The 20,997-nt window shown below is 49.3% G+C and overlaps 1 protein-coding gene across 2 annotated transcripts in view; it reads right to left on the minus strand.

Moving 5' to 3' along the window:
• Nucleotides 1-20,997, minus strand: part of CLUAP1 (clusterin associated protein 1) — a 50,383-nt gene that overhangs the window by 16,199 nt on the left and 13,187 nt on the right. For both annotated transcript variants that reach the window (XM_048492503.1, XM_048492502.1), the window contains exons 5-8: nt 19,879-19,974; nt 7,262-7,345; nt 5,291-5,424; nt 3,788-3,929 (exon numbers count right to left, since the gene is read on the minus strand). In XM_048492503.1, coding sequence (XP_048348460.1) covers nt 3,788-3,929; nt 5,291-5,424; nt 7,262-7,345; nt 19,879-19,974 — 456 coding nt within the window. The remainder of the gene's footprint in view (nt 1-3,787; nt 3,930-5,290; nt 5,425-7,261; nt 7,346-19,878; nt 19,975-20,997) is intronic.

The raw sequence follows: 20,997 nt of genomic DNA on the forward strand, positions 1-20,997 counted from the left end.
CAGAGCTCATTTGCCATTCTCCCGACGTATCGCTTTCCTCATTGTCCTTGTTTGCTCAGGCCTGTCGGCCGGGTGGCTGGCATTCGTAGGGCTGCATTGGAGGATTCCGTGGGGTAAAGTCCAGGATCGGTTTCCTTTGTTTGACGCCGTTCTGCTAACCAAAACTGATTGCTGATGGGAAATGACTAGAACAGTGGTGGCTTCTTGGATAATTTCAAAGAGACATTCACAGGCCCGGATTTCAGAACTGCGTTCTCACCCAGCAGAGGTGACAGGAGGGAGAGAAGGATTGTGAAATGTTCTCCAAAAGGAAGACAGTTGATCTTTTCTCACTGAGAGGCAGCTTACCACAAAGACGTTTTTCAGTACTGTACCCCTTTTGCCACACATGAAGGTTCACAAAACCCACACAATGGGAATATATCCAGAGAGTATTCAAAGCACTTTGCACAGAATACCTTCTCACAGACCTCACGTCAACGATGCAGGTCTGTGTTCCTGTGCTTACATTGCCGGTGGAGAAGTGAGGCTGGACTGGCTACAGTCAGCTAGCAAGTTCTCGGCAATGGCAAGATCCAAACAGATTTGTAGCTTGTTCTCTTATTATACTCACTGCTAACTCACTGCACCTCATCCAGCATACGCCAAGCAGACAGACATAGACAAATGCCCTTCTGGGGGTACAGATCCCAGGACTTGTGGGGGAGAGATAATATTCCCTTGGTATTCAGATATCGAAGTTAGACCCCCATAAGGAGGAGCTAAAGGGTCCTTGCCTTCAGAATAACAAATTGCGCTGCACTTGCACAAAGCCTGATAATCCAGGAACCGGCTGGCTGTGCATGCCGGTGTATTCCAAGGTAAGGTTCTCCAGGAACACTGTGCGACTTGACTGTAATAAATTATTCCTGCTAGAAGGGCAAGGCTAGGAAAGTTAATCGTTTCAGAATTGATTCAGCTCCACAGAAACCTGAACTCCAGTTCCCTCTACCTTACCGAGCTACAAAGCTCTCTTGGAATAACAGTCTCTCGGGTGGCTCTATTAGAGATTCCGGGGGAGCCACAGAAACAGTAGCCGTCATATTGATGGCCTCACTGTTATGCATCTCTGGGTGGTAAATTGGAAGGGAGGGATAATGAGGAAGAGGTGAAAAGGAGGAGCAGCAGTGGCATAGTGGTTAAGAGCAGGTGCACTCTTATCTGGAGGAACTGGGTTTGATTCCCCGCTCTTCTGCTTGAGTTGAGGAGGCTTATCTGGGGAATTCAGATCAGCCTGTACACTCCAACACACCCCAGCTGGGTGACCTTGGGCTAGTCACAGTTCTTCGGAGCTCTCTCAGCCCCACCTACCTCACAGGGTGTTTTTGTGGGGAGGGAAAGGGAAAGTTGATTGTAAGCTCCTTTGAGTCTCCTTACAGGAGAGGAAGAGGGATATAAATCCAACTCTTCTTCTTCTTAAAAAGGTGCAAGAGATTCAAAGAAGAATCGATGCATACCATGAGAGAGTCTTCAACCTTTCCAAACCTGGAACCTAATTTTTAACCAGCAGGACAGCAGCTTGAGACCCACTGAGTTTCTAGCACATGTCAAGACTTCATGTGACATCACAGTCACATGACAGGAAGGTGACAGACTCATCCTCTCCTATGAGGGACGGATCCTCACCACCACCGAGTGCATGTAAAGTAAGGCTGCTGGTGGGGCACTTTCACTTTCTATGCCTGCCCATCAGGAGCACCTTCTTCCAACAAGCCACACACCCCTCCAAACAAAAGGTTCTCTAAGGACCTGAAACCCCATAAGTGGGGCTCCGCAAACCATCTAAGGATCCTGAGCCATGTACCGAGAACCGCCAGGCTGCATTCTGGAACGCGGCCAGTGACCACAGGCCGCCAGGGTGAGGAAAAACATTTCATGAGAGCCATTCAATGCTGCGTTAATTAAAATGCTCTGTTCCGTCCTTTTTTTTCCAATTAAGAAATGTTCAGTTAATGGATGTCGGCGGCGGTGAGACGTCAGCCTGGAAAGGCACAATCACTGGGCATGCCGAGTGCACCCCAGACGACCAGCCCATTATTCAATGCTGATCTTTCGACTCCACCGAGATTTCACCCTGGAAACATTCATTTGTCTAGAAGCACACAGGACGGAGCCATTCTTCACCCACTTTGAGGGTGGCAGATTAACCTAATCGTATGGTAATTGCTATCCTTTTAACCCCCTATTCAGCGGAACACTGTTGTCTGTCTGCATTTGGGGCCGTTGTTTCCTCTGCATTATGGCTCTGAAAGGATTGGTTATCTGAGACAAATGGAAAATGAAGACAGGGAAATCTATCAGAGTTCCATTTGACTGTTTAGAGAAGCCAGTGTTGCAACAGAAGAAACATTTATGCCCAGTGGCTCTTTGTAAAACAAGAGACAACAAAAGACCAGGACAAGGAGCGGAGCCATTCCCAGACTTGCAATTCTAACAGCAGCAAAACAGTCTCCTCATTTTTGCCTGCTGTTTTTGCTTGCCTTTAAATGCTTAAGAGATAATACAAAGGCAAGGAAAGGAATACAGAAGTCACTGCCCAAAGGGTACACCTGGTTCCCAGCAGGCTCACAATTAAAACAATGCCACCAGCTAAACACAAGCCACTAAAAACAAGCCACTGGATGCAAACATCACAAAAACTATCCACAGAATAGAAGCAAGCCATTTAAAAAGGTAGGTTAGATGAAGCCCCTAATTTGAAGCCAAGGTAAAAAAAGACATCTTTTAGCGTGGTGCCTGAAAGAAAGTAAAATAACTGGCTTACAAGCATTAAGGGGAAGGGCGTTCCAAAGATGAGGTGCCACCACAGTAAATGCCCTGTTTCTAACTGTCCTCTGTCTCACCTCTGACGGTGACTGCACAGAGAGCAGGGCTTGAAAGGCAGAACTTAACTGGAGGGCTGTATATTATAGGACACTGAGTGCCCAAACTGAAACCCAAAACCCATCTATTTATCGCAAAGTGCCAACGGCCAGCGGGAAGGACAAGCACACCTGTCATGGGAGGAGGAGACCAGAGGGCTGCCCGGTCAGATCCCTCCTTCCAGAGAGGGGTCTTTAGCGCCTGGAGGAGTGTGCGTGTGTGTGGATGGAAAGGGACAGGAAAGTGGGGCTAGAGAGATGTGGATGGAAAGGGACAGGAAAGTGGGGCTAGGTGCCTGCAGGGAAAAAACAGCTGGGAGAAGGGGAGAGGGCAAAGAAAGGTGGGACTTGGCAGTGAGGGATGGGCATGCAGGAGACATCTGGCGAAGGTGAAGGAAGCTGCGGCACGCAACACAGAGGGCGCACAAACCAGTAGGCGCCCCAACAAGAAGCATGGCTGGAAAGAAGGGACGGTGCCTTACGGAGCAAAGCTGGCAAAGCTGAAAGATGCCAGACGCCAACCAGGAGGAAGTTTCAAGGGAGACTGTTATAGGAGGAGATGGTACATCAGGTAATCTGCCACCAAGCCTTTTGTGGCCTTAAAGGAAAGAACCAGCATTTTGAAGTGTGCCCAGAAACAGATGGGTAACCAGTGCCGGTTCAGGGGCGCAATTGTTCACCCTCCCAGGGCTGTATGATTTACCCTGGTGGGAAAGAGGATGCTGCACTGAACAGTCTGGTTTCCACAGATTTCAAGTTCCTCGGCAGAAAGAACAAACAAGACCCTGACAATATTCACTCCCTCCCCATCAATCCCCGCCCCCACCCCAATATTTTTGTAACTTTGTAGTACACGAGTTCAGCGGCAGAACTGAAGATCTGCTCACCTCAAACCTCTCCTGCTCCATGCGATGTTGGTCATCCAGCTGCTGCTCCAAATAGGCCAGGTTCCGAAACTTCTCCAGGTAGCAGCTGTATTGTTTCTGCAACTCCTCCTCGATCTTCTCATATTCATCCATAAAGGCTGGGCTGAAGGGGGATGCAAGTGGGGGCGGGGGGAGAAAGGAGGACAAGGAACATGAAGAGCTGGTGTGGCATGAGAGCTATGAGATGGGGGTGGGGCGTGCCACAAGACGGGAGCCGAATTCAAGTCTCACCCTTCTCGTGACATCACTAGATGGCCTCACTTAAGCGAGCCCTTTCACCCATCTGCAAAATGCAAACCTACGGCAATGACCTTCACCAGGCAAGAGGAAGTGTTTTGAACACTTGACAGTGCCTTTATAAATGATACTGCTGTTAGCAAATGCAGAGAATGTACTCCTTTTGCTAACAACTTCAGCAGTAGAAACGATAAGCTCCTTTATGAGGCAGGGGCAACAATACTGCTCAGCCTCCTGACTGTGGAGTGCACCAAGATGCTCTTGTGCAGACCAGGAGAGCCATAAGAACCACTGTTCCATTGCCCTCTTTAAAATGGATGCTTCGAGCTCTCACGGTTGCCAGGCATTGGAGAAAATGAAGGCAAGAAGCGGCCCAAAGACTAGGCAGAAAATAAAAAGAAGCTCGCATTCTTTTTGCTTTTTCAACTCTCGTGTGGGTTGATACAGCCAGTGTGGCGTAGTGGTTCAGCGCAGGTGCACTCTAATCAGGAGAACCGGGTTTGATTCCCCGCTCTGCCACTTGAGTTGTGGAGGCTTATCTGGGGAATTCAGATTAGCCTGTGCACTCCAACACATGCCAGATGGACGACCTTGGGCTAGTCACAGTTCTTCAGAGCTCTCTCAGCCCCACCCACCTCACAGGGTGTTTGTTGTGAGGGGGAAAGGGAAAGGAGATTGTAAGCCCCTTTGAGTCTCCTGAGGAGAGAAAGGGGGGATATAAATCCAAACCCTTCTTCTACTCTTGTACAGTACTAGGAAGCCTTAAAAAGACGATTATGGAGAGGCTGGAGGAGATGCATCAGGAATGCACTTTGCAGGATCATGCAGAAGCCCTCGAATTCAAGATGGCTGCCTCTTGAACATGAACTTCTACTTCCCTAAAAAGCAAAGCGTCGGTTCAGTTCGGTTTCATCTTCTTCTAACGACTCCCAATTTTTGAGTGGAGGGTTTTAACTCTTCGTTTGGAAACACTACACTTAATTATTTGGTAATTAGTTACCTGAGTTAAATGAGCGACATGGCAGTGAAAAGGGCCAGTAACTGGGGAAAAAAATGATAATTACACAGGTAATTATCACACCAAGAAGGTGTGATTTAGCAGGTGGCAGATAAAGCAAGCTTTAATGCTCTGCTCTCTTCTGGCTCAAACATCCCCTCCGTGCCAGGGGGCAGGAGGCCTGCATCGAAACAGCCCCTCTGAGGACCAGGCAGGATACTAGTCCTTACCGAACGCTCTGGAGCGTCTGCAGCCGCTTCTGGCTCCTTTCCAGCTCCGCCTTCCTCTTTTCGATCTTGGCTTCTAAACTGACCTCATCCGCAGCCACGTTGCTGAGCAGATCTTTGGTTTTCTGGACCTGCTCCTGCAAGGAAGACAACGACCCGTCAGGTGCCATTTCTGGAGGGAGAGGAAGGAAGTGTCGGATTGGTCCTGCGCAGGCTGCATCTGACTTACAGCGCCCCCTGGTGGGGTTTTTGAGCCAAGAGATGTTCCTAGGTGGTTTGCCAATGCCTGCCTCCACATCATGACTCTGGTAATCCCTGGAGGTCTCCCATCCAAATCCTTGCCAGGGCTGACCCTGCTTAGCTCCCAACATCTGATGAGATCAGGCTAGACTGGGCTATCCGGGTGCAGGGAGTACCCATCAATGTCCCTACCTGAGGACCTGAACACACAAATGAAGCTGCCTTCTACTGAGTCTACCAAGGTCAGTATTGCCTACTCTGACTGGCAGATGCTCTCCAGGGCCTCAGGCGGAGTTCTTTCACATCACCTGCTACCTGATTCTTAACTGGAGATGCTGGGAATTGAACTGGGGACCATCTGAGGCTCTTCCACTGGGCCACATCTCCTCCCTTCCCTCCCTCTGGCTGTATCAGGGTCTGTTACTCCGGTCATCAAGCGAGACTCAAGAAGGTTTCAAGAGCTTTATTGGAACCGTGTCAGCCCAGGGCACAGAGAGCTGAAACTGAAGTTTGACTCGCTGACCTCTGGTACATACCTGTAAATTACAGTTTGGTTCAACCCATAATCCCACTCACCCACCCTTGCATTCCCATAATATCAGCATTATAAAGGATGGTTGGGAACAGAAGCATGGTTTAAGGACAGGACAGATAAGAGCAGACGGTTAAGTTCTATTGACTAGTTACATGTAAGGGGGGGCTCCTTCGCCTCGGGCGATGATAATGGCTGGGCCAGCTGTGGCCTTGATGCAGACGTGCAAACTGCCAGGCCGAGAATGGCACAGGCCTGACAGTATTGTCCCATTCTTCTGTAATGCTGACTTCAGAGGTGTAGAGCGACAGGACCAGAATGCTGCTCTTCTATCCCTGAACCAGAGTGGTTCAATGAAAAGTAAAGGCTATTTTGAGTTGCACTGGGAGAACTGGGGGCAGGGCAGGGCAGAATGCATGCAGCACACCCTCTGCCATGCTGAAGATGAAGCAAGCTTGTTTTTTGGTGCTCCAGAGACTAGGACAAGGACTAATGGATTCAAAGTACAGGAAAAGAGGTTCCACCTAAGCCTTCAGAAGAACTTCCTGACAGTTTGTCTGTGGAATTATGCTGCCTCAGAGTGTGCCGAAGCCTCCTTCTTTGAAGATTTTTAAACAGAGGCTGGATGACCATCTGTCGGGAGTGCTTTGATCGTGTGTTCCTGCATGGCAGGGGGTTGGACTGGATGACCCTTGTGGTCTCTTCCAACTCCTTGATTCTATGAACCGCTAGCAAGGCATTTCTCCCTCCCTCCTTCCCCTGATTAACCAGACTCAGCAGCCACTGTGATCTGCGCTACTGGGGAATCTGAAAAGGGCCCTGTATTGGACAGATGTTCTGTCACTCCATCTGATGAAGGCCCACCCGTATCAAAGGCCTGGGGGGCAGACTAGACACAGCTGCTGCAGCCACATTCTTCAGTTCCAGATCCAGAATGTGTGTGTGTGTGTGTGTGTGTGTGTGTGTGTGTGTTTGTTTTTGAATCACCCACCTACACACATATAACCAAAGTCAGATTCATGTTGGAAACATGCCACAAGCCTCTTCAGGCAGGTATTTGGACTGAACACTCTTGCCGGAGCTTCTGATTCACAGCAGGCAGCGACGCCATTTTTTTGTTTTTGAAAAATGCACTTTTGGAATTAACTATTATCGAGATAATTTCCCACGACGCCCCTGGCGAGCAGGGCTGTAATCCTTACCAAGATGTCCTTGATTGCAACTCTCATCACCTTTTCCGTCTCGTTTATCTCCAACGGCCTGGCAATCGCTTCTGTTCTCATTTCCTTTTAAAAAAAAGAAGAAGGGCAAACTGTAATTGAAAGATTAAGCCTCCAGTTGATATTCACGGGCAGGCCAGGTTGCTTGGACAAAGCAATTTGCATAACAAATGGAGCGCAGTCTAACATGCGGGCACTGGGATTCAATGGAGAGCAGTCTAACATGCGGGCACTGGGTAGCACAATGGGAGCTCTCCTGCCAGGTTCACACAGACCCCCACATTTAAACATTTCCTAAACCAAGGATGGTCCTTAAGAGCGCCAGCCCAAGCCCATTCCTTGGCAAAATCGGGTGGACTTTGATAAATCGATAAGGTAGTCAGCAGTCTTGTCTACCACCTTCGCGCCCCACCTCGGGTTAGTAATGGAGAACACGCAGACAAGAACAATTCCAGCTCTGACAAGAACAATCTCCAGCTCTTGCACGGTCCCCAAAGTCATTCACTGGTCAGTCTACACTTGATATGGTCAGAGTTCAGGAATGAATGGAAAGGCCCAAGGGCTCTGAGCACCTAACATTTCAGAACTTTTTCATGCAAGAATCTTTGAATCCCTAGAAGTGTGCATCAAAATAATACCTCTGAAACATAAGCAGAGTGCCTCTCACCAACGCCTGCCCCAACATAACATTGCTTTCTATTTTTTTTCTTATGCAAGACATTAAAAAATAACACTCTGCCCAAACAAAATCTTCTCTACTCAAAATCAAAGCAAGCAGGAAGCAGTGTGAGTCTTTCTTGCAGCTTTCAACATTACCCAAAGACAATCCCCAAGGGAAAGATGGTTGCTTTGCTCTGGCCCTCGGGGAAGGTGAGAGTTGCCAGGGTTTGAATCTTTCACAAAAGCCCACAGCTAAAATCAGAGGTGACCCCTCCTCCCAGTTCTCCAGTTCCAGGGAGCTGGGGGGGGGGGAGTGGGGGGGGGGAAGACTGAAAATACCACCTGGTTAGTTGAAGTGTGTGAAGCCAAATCGTATGCAAACCATATGTAAGAACAGAAAACACATGGGCAACTATGACTAATGACTAGCTGTTGTGGACACCAGGCGTCTTGAATTGTAGGGCCTCAATTTTAGAGTCTCAGCCACAAAGATGCTTTTACTAGCTGCCAGAGCGGGGACCAAAGCTCATTATTTGTCACAATTGCTGGAGGCTACTTGGACAAACAGAACACAAAACCTTCAGTGCCTCATCCAATTTCAACAAGGGATTTGCCAGAGGGAAAAAACTGGGGAGTCAAATACACTGCCCCCCCCCCCACCACTACTAGCCCTTTAATTTATTCACAACTCCTTCAGAGGTCCAAAGATTCTTAGAAGGTGTCAGCAGCGAGCAAGAACTAAATTTGTTACATGCGGCTCAGGAGGGAGGGCGGAAAGTCTATTTGTTGCCCAGCAGGTATCTGCTCCGCATTTTACAAACAGCAGGGATGTTCCTTTGTAATTATGGGAAGTGCCCTTGCCAGACACCTTCAAGCAACCCAACAAACACATCAGAGCAGAGCGAGGCACACTAGAACCAGCCTCAAACAAACTGCTGGTGATCTCACTGTATGCAGCTGAGAAAATTACTCTGTCTCAAGCAGCTGAACGCACAACTTGGAAAACAAAGTGGTCCGGCGTTGGACTCTCCGATCTGAATTAAGATCAGAGAATCTGTTGGAACAGCAGCTAAGGCATTAGACTTGCATTATGACAATGCGAGTCCAAATCAGAGAGTGGGCAGGGTGTAATGCAGGGGTGTCCAACTCTGGCGCTTCAGATGTTCACGGACTATAATTCCCATCGGCCCCTGCTGGCATGGCCAATTCAGACGTCTGAGGGTCTATAATTGAAGTCTATGATTGAAGTCTATAAAGTTATGCATGGAGTAGAAAACGTCGACAGAGAGAAATTTTTCTCTTTTTCTCTCAATTCTAGAACCAGGGGGCATACACTGAAAATGCTGGGCAGAAGAATTAGGACTAATAAAATGAAACATTTCTTCACGCAACGCATGATTGGAATATGCTGCCACAGGAGGTGGTGATGGCCACTAACCCGGATAGCTTTAAAAGGGACTTGGACAGATTTATGGAGGAGAAGTCAATCTGTGGCTACCCATCTTGATCCTCCTTGATCTGAGACTGCAAAGGCCTTAGCAGACCAGGTGCTCGGGAGCAGCAGCAGCAGCAGCAGCAGCAGCAGCAGCAGCAGGCCCTTGCTTTCACATCCTGCCTGTGAGCTCCCAAAGGCATCTGATGGGCCACTGCGAGTAGCAGAGTGCTGGACTAGATGGACTCTGATCCAGAGGGCTCTTTCTTATGTTCTTAAGCACCAGAGTTGGACACTCTTGGGGTAACATGTTAGAGTGATGGGCTAAGATCTCAGAGACGCAGGTTCAAATCCTCCCTCTGCCATGGAAGCTGGCAGGGAGTCCTTAGGCCAGCCTCTTTCTCTTGGCCGAACCTACCACAAAGGGTTACCATGAGGATAAAATGGAGAACAGCGGAAGCAGCTCACGGCCCCCACTGAGAAGAAAGGCAGAGCATACATGAAGTAAATGAATAAAGTGCTGCCCAGCCGGGATTTTCACTGGACAGTTTTCGGCTCAACAATAACGCACAACAGCTTACCTAACAGGATTGTTTGGAGGATAACATTAGACGATTCCCAAGCTGTTTGGGGGAAAGGTGGGATCACACAGACGGCGGCCGGCAATTGCATGAGTCATAGGAAAGGAAAGGTTGTTTCAGAAGCTGTTAAGTTATTAGGGAATCCGGGTGTTAAAAAGAACAAAAGACAAGCTGCTGTGTTCTCCCATTTTTCTTACCATAGTTTTTTACTTTATTTCGGCAGGGGCTTGTCATGGACATTCATGTTTTTGTGTGGGACAAATTCCCACACAAATTTTGTGTGGGACAAATTCCCACTGAAAGGGTCCCTCTCTCTCCCTCAGCAGAGATCTGATTTTCAGCACAGCTTGAAGATCCAGCAGCACCGTCAGTTGCCTTGGCGCACCAGTGATAAAACCAGCAACTGTACTCAATGCCAGGATTCAAATGAGTGATCTTTGTCTTCTTGAAAGGGGTAGTCAGAGGTGCTTTTCCTGCGGTCCCTCCTCCCTGGGAGAATGGCCGTGGCCATCGGCTGAAGCAAGTGGGAAGGGTTGTCATCCCTGAGCAAGATCAGGGGCTCTTGATGCTCCATACCAAATTGAGCCCTGACGTAAAGTAACAGAGGTGCAATTTCCTTTGATACGCGTCCATAGCTCCATGGACAAAGTAAATCCAAAACAGAAGATGTCATTGAGGCAAGAGAAGGTACTTTGGTCATAAGCAGGTATGCTGGGGAGGAGCTGGAAATCAATGGCAGAGAGCCAGCGCGGTGTAGTGGTTAAGAGCAGGTGCACTCTAATATGGAGAACCAGGTTTGATTTCCCGCTCGGCCACTTGAACTGTGGAGGCTTATCTGGGGAACCAGATTAGCTTGTACACTTGAACACATGCCAGCTGGGTGACCTTGGGCTAGTCACAGTTCTTCAGAGATCTCTCAGCCCCACCCCCACCTCACAGGGTGTTTGTTGTGTGTGTGGGGGGGGGGGGCGGCAGAAAGGAGATTGTAAGCCCCTTTGAGTCTCCTTGGCACATAAAAGGCTGAGCTGTAGACGCCCAACATAATTTTCAAAGGTGAGGAAAGTTCGGAGATGTTCCAAACTCAGGCACTCATCCGCCCGCGAGAGAAACAGAAGGCCGGCTGTTCAGCAGCCACCCACCCCCACTTCTTTGCTAAACAATCCACAGTTCGAACAGCACAAGAGACCTAAAGCACAATATTAGAGGGAGTTACCCTCTAGCGAACTGGTTTCAATGGACTTGGAAGAGCATAATGGTGATTAGGAGGCACTTGGAGGTTGCAGCCCCATGCATCATTCCCTTGGAACAAGCTCTGTTGGATTCACTGGGCCTTGCTTCTGAGTTAACAAGTCTATAATCAGACTGTCCATTTTTGCAAGAGGACAATGGAATACACAGAAGGCAGCCTTCTGTTCCATCAGACCACCCAGCTGTCAAGCCCTGGATCTGTGAGCAATATCGGACTCGGTGATTTCCATCAAAGCCTTTATTGACAGATGACAGCGTAGCCACAGAAGAAGCCAGTTCTAAAGGCTGGCTTCTCAAGCACCCTTTTATGCCCACCAAGGTGCCCCCTTCCCTTCACCCCCCCGGAGATATCAAAGCAAAAACAGCACAGCGCAGGAATGCGAGAACCCGGAGTCCTCAAGGCCACCAGAGGGGCTATCAGTCCAACTGGTGCTTGGGCGCAATCTACATTGCTACAGGTTACCAAGCACGAAGACAGCAGGAAACTGAAAACAGAGAAACCCCATTAACATGACAGAAACTAGGGTCCTATTTGATGTCAGGTGTTCCGCCTGACACATGCCTGGTGGACTAGATTTGTTTCACTGCTCCTCCACATGAAGCCTGCTGGGTGACCTAGGGCTAGTCACAGTTCTTCCCAAGTTCTCTCGGCCCCACCTGCCTCACAAGGGGTCTGTTGTGGGGAAAGGAGGAGGAAGAGAAGAGTTGGATTTCTATCCCTCCCTTTCCCTCCTATATGAGACTCAAAGGGGCTGACAACTCCTTTCCCTTCCCCCCTCACAACAAACACCCTGTGAGGTAGGTGGGGCTGAGAGCTCAGAAGAACTGTGACTAGCCCAAGGTCACCCAGATGGCGTTTGTCAGAATGCACAGGCTAATCTGAATTCCCCAGATAAGCCTCCACAGCTCAGGTGGCAGAGCAAGGAATCAAACCTGGTTCCTCCAGATTAGAGTGTGCTGCTGCTCCTTACAAGGGGTATTTGTAAGCCGCTTCGAGACTCCTTAAAAAAAGAGAAAACCCAAACTCTCCTTTGCTCCTTCTTCACCCTCTGACGGGCTCTCCGGGGTTTCACGCTGGGGCCAGGGCTCCTCCACCGTGGCTTGCTTTTGTATGAACAATGTTCAAGCAGAAGAATAGAATGACAGATGGCCTGAATGGGTCCTCCCAATGGGAGAGCCAACCAGTGAGCAGGTAACAAGATGGGAACAGCAGAAACTCGCCTCTGGTGGATATCCGCTCCAGTCAACAGGAAATACGCTCTCCCTCAACCCAAGACGCCGCTTGCTGTTTACCCGGTCCAGCAGCGTAAATCGCCAAGGTGTTTCGCAACAAGCCACTCATTAGAAATCAGGGAAGCAGAACAAACAATTAATGGTGATGAGTTAAAGCGGAAAAATCACTTTAGGCAAATTAGAATAAAAAAAACAACACAATCCCATGGAGATGCCATTAGCAGGTGTTATTAACGCAGGCAGCACAGAGTCACGGCATAAGGAAGATTCTTTTTAAAACAGCTGTAAGGTATTCCATTTTGCCTGCTCAGGATGGTTTGTTCAAAAAGAAAAACACGAAAGGAACATCAAATGTCTTGCAATACGTTTCAGGGGAAGCACCTTATAACCATTAACCAAGCAAAATAACTTTCAGAATTAAAAATAATGGGGTGCAGGATGGCTTGGGAGAGACCAATATAGGCCTGGAATTCCTAAAAGGGTAGCAAAGTTATAGGCAGAAGTAGAGACTGTTTGGTGGAAAAATGAACAGGACTTTTCAGCAGAGAGAGTTCACGGCAGTTCTGCTCCGTAGCTGGTGAGGGGATCTCTAATTTGGAACACAAAATCCACAAAACTTCTGGCGGATTTTGTTCCTGACAAAGGCCAGGCAGCCCCAGTGTGCCGCACAGCAAACAGCAGCCTGAACTGGGTGGAAGGACACAAAGACAAGGGAGTTAAATCCACCAGCATTATTTTTAATAAGCGAGTCACACGCAGTGTTCCAGGCATACGATGACATCTGCCCTATAGCTCCCCGTGTTCCTGCTCAGCGGAACAAATTAATGCTTTACCGGGCCCAAAAGTTTTCTGCTACCAGCTCTCTGCAGGGGTCAGGTGCTGCTGCTTCACGGCTATTGAAAGATGAGGGTCTAAAGTACTCAGCTCTCTGCTAACATGGAAGATGCCACCTGACATGACTGGCATGCATTATAATTGGATAGGCCCACAGTACGTCTTGTGCTAGCTGATGGAGATGATGAGACGCAACGGCCTGACCCTTCATCTCAGTGGTGAACTCTAATCTGGAGAACTGAGTTTGGTTCCCCGCTCCGCCATGTGAGCTATGGAGGCTTATCCGGTGAACCAGATTAGCTTGTGCACTCCAAAACATGCCAGCTGGGTGCCCTTGGGCCAGTCACAGCTCTTCAGAGGTCTCTCAGCCTCACCCACCTATCAGGGTGTTTGTTGTGCCGGGGGGGGGGGGGGGGGTGAAAGGAGATTGTAAGCCCCTTTGAGTCTCTTACAAGAGAGAAAGGGGGATATAAATCCAAATTCCTCCTCCTCCTCTTCTTTTTCTTTTTCTTCTTCTCCTTCTCCTTCTTCCTGTCAGACAGAAGTGGGAGACCTGCGGTGGATGGATAGGTCACACCCCTGTGCTCTCAGTGGTCCCCCAAACCAGGCCCTTCCTCTCAGTGGTCATCCTCTCTGTTGTTCAACCCACCCTGCCCTCTCTTGTGCCTTCTTAGTGGCCATGTAGGACAGCTGGTTTCTGCACAGCAGAAATGTTCCGTCCATGCAAGCGTCTGTTCAGCCAGAGGGAATGTGGGGATGGCAACAGGGCAACTCATAGGCACACTTCTGAACATCAAAAGCATTTTATAGTTCATCCCATATGCAATCCCCAGTGGGGCTAAACACTTTCTAAGCCCCCTTACAATGAACTTTGCAGGCTGCTTCGGATCGCATTGATCCTCTCTCTCCCATGCCCTTCATTGCAGCCTCCTTCTCTATATGATCAGGAAAGGCCTGACTTGAGCCTCCAAGTTTTAACAGCCACTTTCGGCCAATTAACAATAATCCATATAACCAGGTGCCAAGTCATGCAGTTTCAGACACTGTGTTCCTTCCCATTTTAATTGTGAACATACATGCATATTTTAAAAAAGCCCAGCTGACGCGGGCAGAAATGCTGCCATGGGACACACCACCATTCACTTGACGAGGATGCAGACTGTTCCCATGGCTACATCGGCACAAAGATGGCTTTGTCCATTTGTCCAAATGCTCTCTGGGGATGGAGAAAAGACACTCTGTATTGCTAGGGCTGAGTAGGGGTAATGATACATTCGCCACCGTGCTATCTGAAATGGTTCAGCACAGAATCAACTTCATGTCTCTCAAGGGAAGTCTCCTCTGCTTATCAGGACGTGATTTTTTTTCACAGCAGCTATCACAGCTGCCGCTTCTTCTGAACTGTAAAAGCTGAAAGGTGCCATGCCTCTGAAGACACTCTAGATCGAGAGATGTAATTGTACCACTCTATTCTGCATTGGTTAGACCTCACCGGATATATTGTGTACAGTTCTGGGCAAGAAGGATATTGACCAGCTGGAACAGGTCCAGAGGAGGGCAACCAAAATGGTCAAAGGTCTGGAATCCATGCCCTAAGAGGAGAGACTTTAGGGAGCTGGGGATGTTTAGACTGGTGAAGAGAACGTTAAGAGGTGAAATGATAGCCATGTTTACATATTTGTAGGGATGTCATGTTGGCGAGGGAGCAAGTTTGTTTTCTGCTGCTCCAGAGAATAGGACCAGGAGCAATGGGTTCAAGGTGAAGGAAAAGAGATTCCACCTAAACATCAGGAAAAACTTCCTTACAGTAAGAGTTGTTTGACAGTGGAATGCACGACCTCGGAGTGTGGTGAAGTCTCCTTCTTTGGAAGTTTTTAAAGAGAGACTGGATGGCCATCTGTCAGGAGTGCTTTGATTGTGTGTTCCTGCATGGCAGGGGGTTGGAGTGGATGGCCCTGCGGGTTTCTTCCAACTCTATGATTCTATGATGTCATCAGCCCCCACTGCTGCTGTGAAGGGACACAAACCAGCTGCCTAGGGAGGGGGTGAGCTTCCCCTCACTGGCAGTCTTCAAGCAGTGGCTGGACGAAGGGATGCTTTAGGCTGGGGGTTGAGTAGGGGGTTGGACTAGCTGGCCTGAACTAGGCTGGGGGTTGAGTAGGGGGTTGGACTAGCTGGCCTGAACTAGTCCTTCTTATGAGTCTATCATCTCTTTCTTTAGCTGGAGTGTGAGATTGAGAAGACCCAAGGACAGCAACTTCCCAAAGAGGCCATTAAGATTTGGGCCTCAAAGGATCAGAGAAATGGATAGAAGGATCAGTGGCATTCAGCCATGGCTGTAAAATGGAACCTCTAGTCAAGAAGCAGTACACTTCAAAGGACTGGGAATGCAATTTACAGTCATTCTGTCCACCCAATAGACAAACAAAGGTGCCTTGCGTTGTCCAGCACAGGAGTCCCTCTAGCAAAGGAGTCCCTCTTCTGACCTTCAACCCCTCGCCCAGGTTTCTGGCACAGAAAGGCCTTTCCCATACCTGCTACCTGAGGTGCTTTCACCTAGGACAGGGGTAGGGAACCTGCGGCTCTCCAGATTGGCCATGCTGGTAGGGGCTGATGGGAATTGTAGTTCCTGAACATCTGGAGAGCCGCAGGTTCCCTACCCCTGACCTAGGACTTTCTGGGCACACAACACATGAACCATCCAAGGGATGGGCAATATATTTTGCTCGTATAAGGATCCCAAACATCAGATTGCTCAGTTGATACGAACAGAAGCTTCTTGGAGGGAACGGAGGCCGCACTTGAAAACTCTAATCTCAAGCTGAGGCTGACATTTCAGAATTTTCACTGATCTCTCAGAAAATGGGAGCCAAGCACAGATCATTAAGGAAGGGGACATGAAAGCCCCCCCCCCCCCGCCCATTCTGGGAGGTTGTCAACATCAAAGGCTTTGTGCCTTTGAGTCTAATGAGGCACAGGGAAGAGCCAGGCTTCCCGAGAGATGGGACAGCCAAGTCGACCAGACAACCATTTTCATCTCTGGATAAAAATGATTTGTGATAAGCTTAGTCCACCTAAGTGCACAATTCATCAGTGCTGGAAGAAGATGTCCACGGGTTATCACCATCTCCTAGCGCACCGGGAGACGGCCTGCCGCGGCTGCTGGAGGTGGTGTCAGACTGGGCGTTGCGGTTCCCCAGGCTTATAGTCTTGGGGGACTTCAACGTCCATGTCGACACCGCCTCATGCACGGCGGCTGCGGAGCTGGTATCATCCATGGCGACACTAGGCCTCTCCTTAATAAACTCTGGCCCCACTCATGAGGCGGGCATCACGCTGGATTTGGTCTTGGTCGAGGAGTAAGCTTGGTGGTATCCTCTGTTCACAGAGTGCCATGGTCCGACCATTATGCCCTGAAGGTTGGTGGACACGCCACAACACCCCTGTCTGGCCAATTTATGCCCGCCAGCGGAGACTTATGGATCCCACTTGGTTTCGTGAATGCTCTGCGGGACCCCGAACCCGCCGGCACCCTTGATGAGCAGGTGGAGGACTGGCATTCCCGGCTCTCCGATGCCCTCGAGGTTGTTGCCCCGGCGTCCTCGCCCCCGCTCTCATTCTCCCTGGTACACTGGGGAGTTCGCGCAATATGAAGCTTGAGGTGCTTAGGCGTCTAGAGCGGTGTGGAGGAAATCCTGCTTGTGGCGAACATCTTATAGGGCGTTTATGAAAGCCTATGAGGTGGCGACGAAGGAGGCGAAGAGGGCTTTCTTCTCCTCCCCTCTCGCATCCGCTAGCTCCCGCCCAGCACAATTATTTCGTATAATTCGGTCTCTAACCTCCCTATCGGAGAGGTCCTCAAATTCACAATTGAGCATTAGCTGTAGAGGCTTTTATGAGCTTTGGATAAAGGTCAGCGTCGCTCCGCCAGGATCTTCCCGTTGGCTACAATCAGTGAACTGGAGACTCCCTTGCCGTCTTCGGGCCATTGTTTAACCCAGTTTTCCTTGCTCTCTGAAGCCGCTGTTGACAGGACTGCTGTTAGACCAACTACCTGTCCTCTGGATCCGTGCCCATCCTGGCTTGTAAAACTTGCAGGGTGGAGCTACGACCCCATCTGTTGAGTAGCATCAATGGCTCCCTCGAGCAAAGGAGTCTTTCGGATGGGTTGAAGGAGGCAGTAGTCCGCCCACTCTTAAAGACCACCGTTAGATCCAAAGGATCTGGCCAATTATCGCCCGTTTGAATCTTTCGTTCCTGGGGAAGGGAATTGAGAGAGTGGGGTTGGAGCAACTTCAAGGTTTTCTGGATGACGCATGACGGCCTTGACCCCTTCCAGTCCGGCTTCCGTGCTGGGCATGGGGCGGAGACTGTTCTCGTCGCCGTCACGGATACATTCAGTATTCAATGTATTAAGATCTTACCGCGGCGTTTGATGTCAAGTCGACCACGACCTTTTGACCCACGCCTCGAGTGCGGGGCACTGTCCTTCAGTGGATTGCCTCGTTCGCCGGTCGAGTCAGCAAGTGAAGTCGCGGGGACCAGAGCCTCCCGGAAGTGCCAGCGCTTGATTGCGGTGTACCCCAGGGGCCTCTACTATCCCGCTGCTATTTAATATCTACATCGACCCCTTGCTTCGACTGAGTGCGAGGTTTGGGCTGACCACCTGCCATCCCAGTGGCTGATGACCTCTGAGCTCATTCTGTTGATGGAGGAGCAATTAAGCCTCCCTCGCGATACCAGCACTATTTAGGCGGTTGCTGGTTGCAGTTGTGACGGCAGAGCAGGTTAAAACTAAACCCATGTCGAAGGCGGAGATCCTCTGGCTTGGCGGCGAGGACAGGATTTTCCAGCCACCCGGTGTGGGAGGGGGCCACATTGGCGCTGAGGTCCACCTGGATTTGTCTCTTTCAATGGAGACCCAGGTGGCCCATACAGCAGACTGCCTTTTCACCCTCCATGAGCCGGCTAGCTCCTTTCCTCTCCCAAAGCGGACCTAGCCGCGGTGATCCATGCAGCGGTCCTCCAGATTAGACTATTGTGGCTTTCTGGCTCTGCGGGTCTTCCCTTGCGTTTGATCCGGAGACTAAAACTGGTCCAGCATGCAGCGGCGGCTTACTCACAGGCAAAGGCGCCATTTCACGATCATATTCAGCCTGTATTGCGCCAGCTGCACTGGCTCCCAGTAGAGTTCGGATCATCTTCAAGGTGCTGGTGTTGACCTTTAAAGGAACCTTCCTGGGACCCTCAGTATCTTCGAGGACGCATCACCCATATGTCCCTGCCGCGGCCTCTCCGGCTCGGTGGGCTAATTTGCCTCCCACGGCGGGCCAGGGCCTTCTGGCTCTGGCCCCGGCCTGGTGGAACATACCCTTCCTCCGGCTGTTGGGGCCCTGCAGGACCTCAATGAGTTCCGCAGGGCCTGTAAAACGGAGTTGTTCCGCCGGGCCTTTGGAGAGACCAGCGCTGGTGGCCTTTCATCTTGGCCATTATCAAAAGTGACTCATCCCCCTCCTCCCCCCTTTTTGGGGAGAATTTTAAAAATGGGGTTAGTCGGACGCCTCTATTATTACTTTTACTGCTATTGTTATCGCTGTTTTAAAGATTTTATAATTTGTCTATTTATATTTTTTGTTGTACACCGCCCAGAGCCCTCCGGGGATGGGGCGGTATAGAAGCTGTAACAATAAATAAATAAATAAATAAAATAAATCTGTGTCAGAGCATGCAGTTTGAAGACTGGCTCCCAATGAAATGTTTGTGACAAAGGTGGAGAGAAGGGGTCGTTTTCCCCTGGAACAAGCCTCTCTGTTATTTAACAGGCAGGTGGAGAAACTGTTCAGGACTGCTTTTCCTCAACACTGCTTTTGTCCCTAAATTTTGCAAATGGCTGCATTGCTACAAGTGAAGAATCATGAAGGGCTTCCAAAATCTTCTCTGGAACATACTGGAAAGGAAAGACAGCCATCTGGAGCTGTTCTACTGCTCAAGACACTACAGTCTGCATAAATAAGTGCACAGTTATTCACTGTACAGGGGGTTGGTCTGTCTGCAGACGTCACTCGAATCTACCTTCTGTGCAAAGCTCCAGAGATACCAAACTCCAGCACACTTGGGACTGAGCTCCTATGTACTTGCTTAATTTATACGCCACTTTTCCTTGTTGCTCAAAGTAGCTTACAACAGGGAAAACAAATGAACGCTCACCAGAAACCTGGCGAATCAAAATGAACGCAATTAAAACCATGTCAGGAAAAAGGCTTGCTTGAGCAACGTGATGTGGGCTGCCGCCTAAAATGAGAAAAAAGTTTACTTTAGCAGGAAGCCCATTCTATAAGGATGTGGGGCGGGGGTGGAATTAGAGAAAGGAATCTTAGAGAAGGAAAAACGAGCAGAGTGAAGACATGCATAGAGTCTGAAAACAGAGTAGTAAACAGAACTGGAGCTCACAGATTCATCGGCAACAACCAGCCCAATCTTGGGTTTCTGCACTCCTAGAAAAACATTGAATCAGAGCAACACAGTTGCACAACAGGAAGTGGGAACCTCTTGCATGATTCCTGAGTGTTCTGCCTTTTGCAGCCCTTCCCACTGCCTTTCTCCCCACTTACTCTCAGCTCCACTTCTTTGCCCAGCAAGTCATAGACGGATGCTCCTTTGGAAGTGATTTCTGACGCAAGATGCCGGGCAGCCTTCAGCTCACTGATCTAGAGAAACGGGAAAGACAGAAACGGGTCACTTTCCCTGGCAGCCACTTAGAAGAAGAGTAGAAGAAGAGTTTGGACTTATATCCCCCCTTTCTTTCCTGCAAGGAGACTCAAAGGGGATGACAAACTCCTTTCCCTACCCCCCTCACAACAAACACCCCGTGAGGTAGGTGGGGCTGAGAGAGCTCCGAAGAACTGCGACTAGCCCAAGGTCACTCAGCTGGCAGCTGTCTCAAATTTGAGGGCTTCTGCATGATCCTGCAAAGTGCATCCCAGATGCATTCCCTCCAACCTCTCCATAATTGTCTTTGTAAGGTTTCCTAGTACTGTACAAGAGTAAAAGAAGAGTTTGGATTTATATCCCCCCTTTCTCTCCTGTCAGGAGACTCAAAGGGGCTTACAATCAACTTTCCCTTCCCCCTGCCCCCACAACAAACACCTTGTGAGGTGGGTGGGGCTGAGAGAGCTCAGAAGAACTGTGACTAGCCCAAGGTCACCCAGCTGGCGTGTGTTGGAGTGCGCAGGCTAATCTGAATTCCCAGCTCCTCCAGATTAGAGCACAGCTGCTCTTAACCACTACGCCACTGCTGCTCCTTAAAAATTTTTTTTAAACCCAGGACAATTGTTTTTAAAAACTCCACTTTTTCATACAATGCTGGCTACTTATGACACTTAACAGCGGCCTCAAACACAATGGGGAGGGGGAAAGGTTTTCGACAGCTGCTTGAAGTCAACTGAATGGCCCTGTGGGATTTCATCAGAGAGAGACTGCTACATTATTGTTGCCAGCACTGAATATATTGGGAAACCATAAAGGCGGTCTGCTGTGATGAAAGATATTGATCTGCAATTATCCTCTGAGCACTGTCTCCCAAGTTAAGGAACCAGCTTTTAAAAGTTGCTGTTAAAAAAATGCGCCACAATGAGAATAGAACACAAAAAGGAGCAGAACTGAGGATCTTTTAAAAAGAGCAAAACAAACTTCTCCATTGGTTACAATAGCCATTAGCTGAGATGAAACTT

Source organism: Sphaerodactylus townsendi, linkage group LG04 (genome assembly GCF_021028975.2).
Source record: "Sphaerodactylus townsendi isolate TG3544 linkage group LG04, MPM_Stown_v2.3, whole genome shotgun sequence".
Classification (NCBI taxonomy): Eukaryota; Metazoa; Chordata; class Lepidosauria; order Squamata; family Sphaerodactylidae; genus Sphaerodactylus; species Sphaerodactylus townsendi.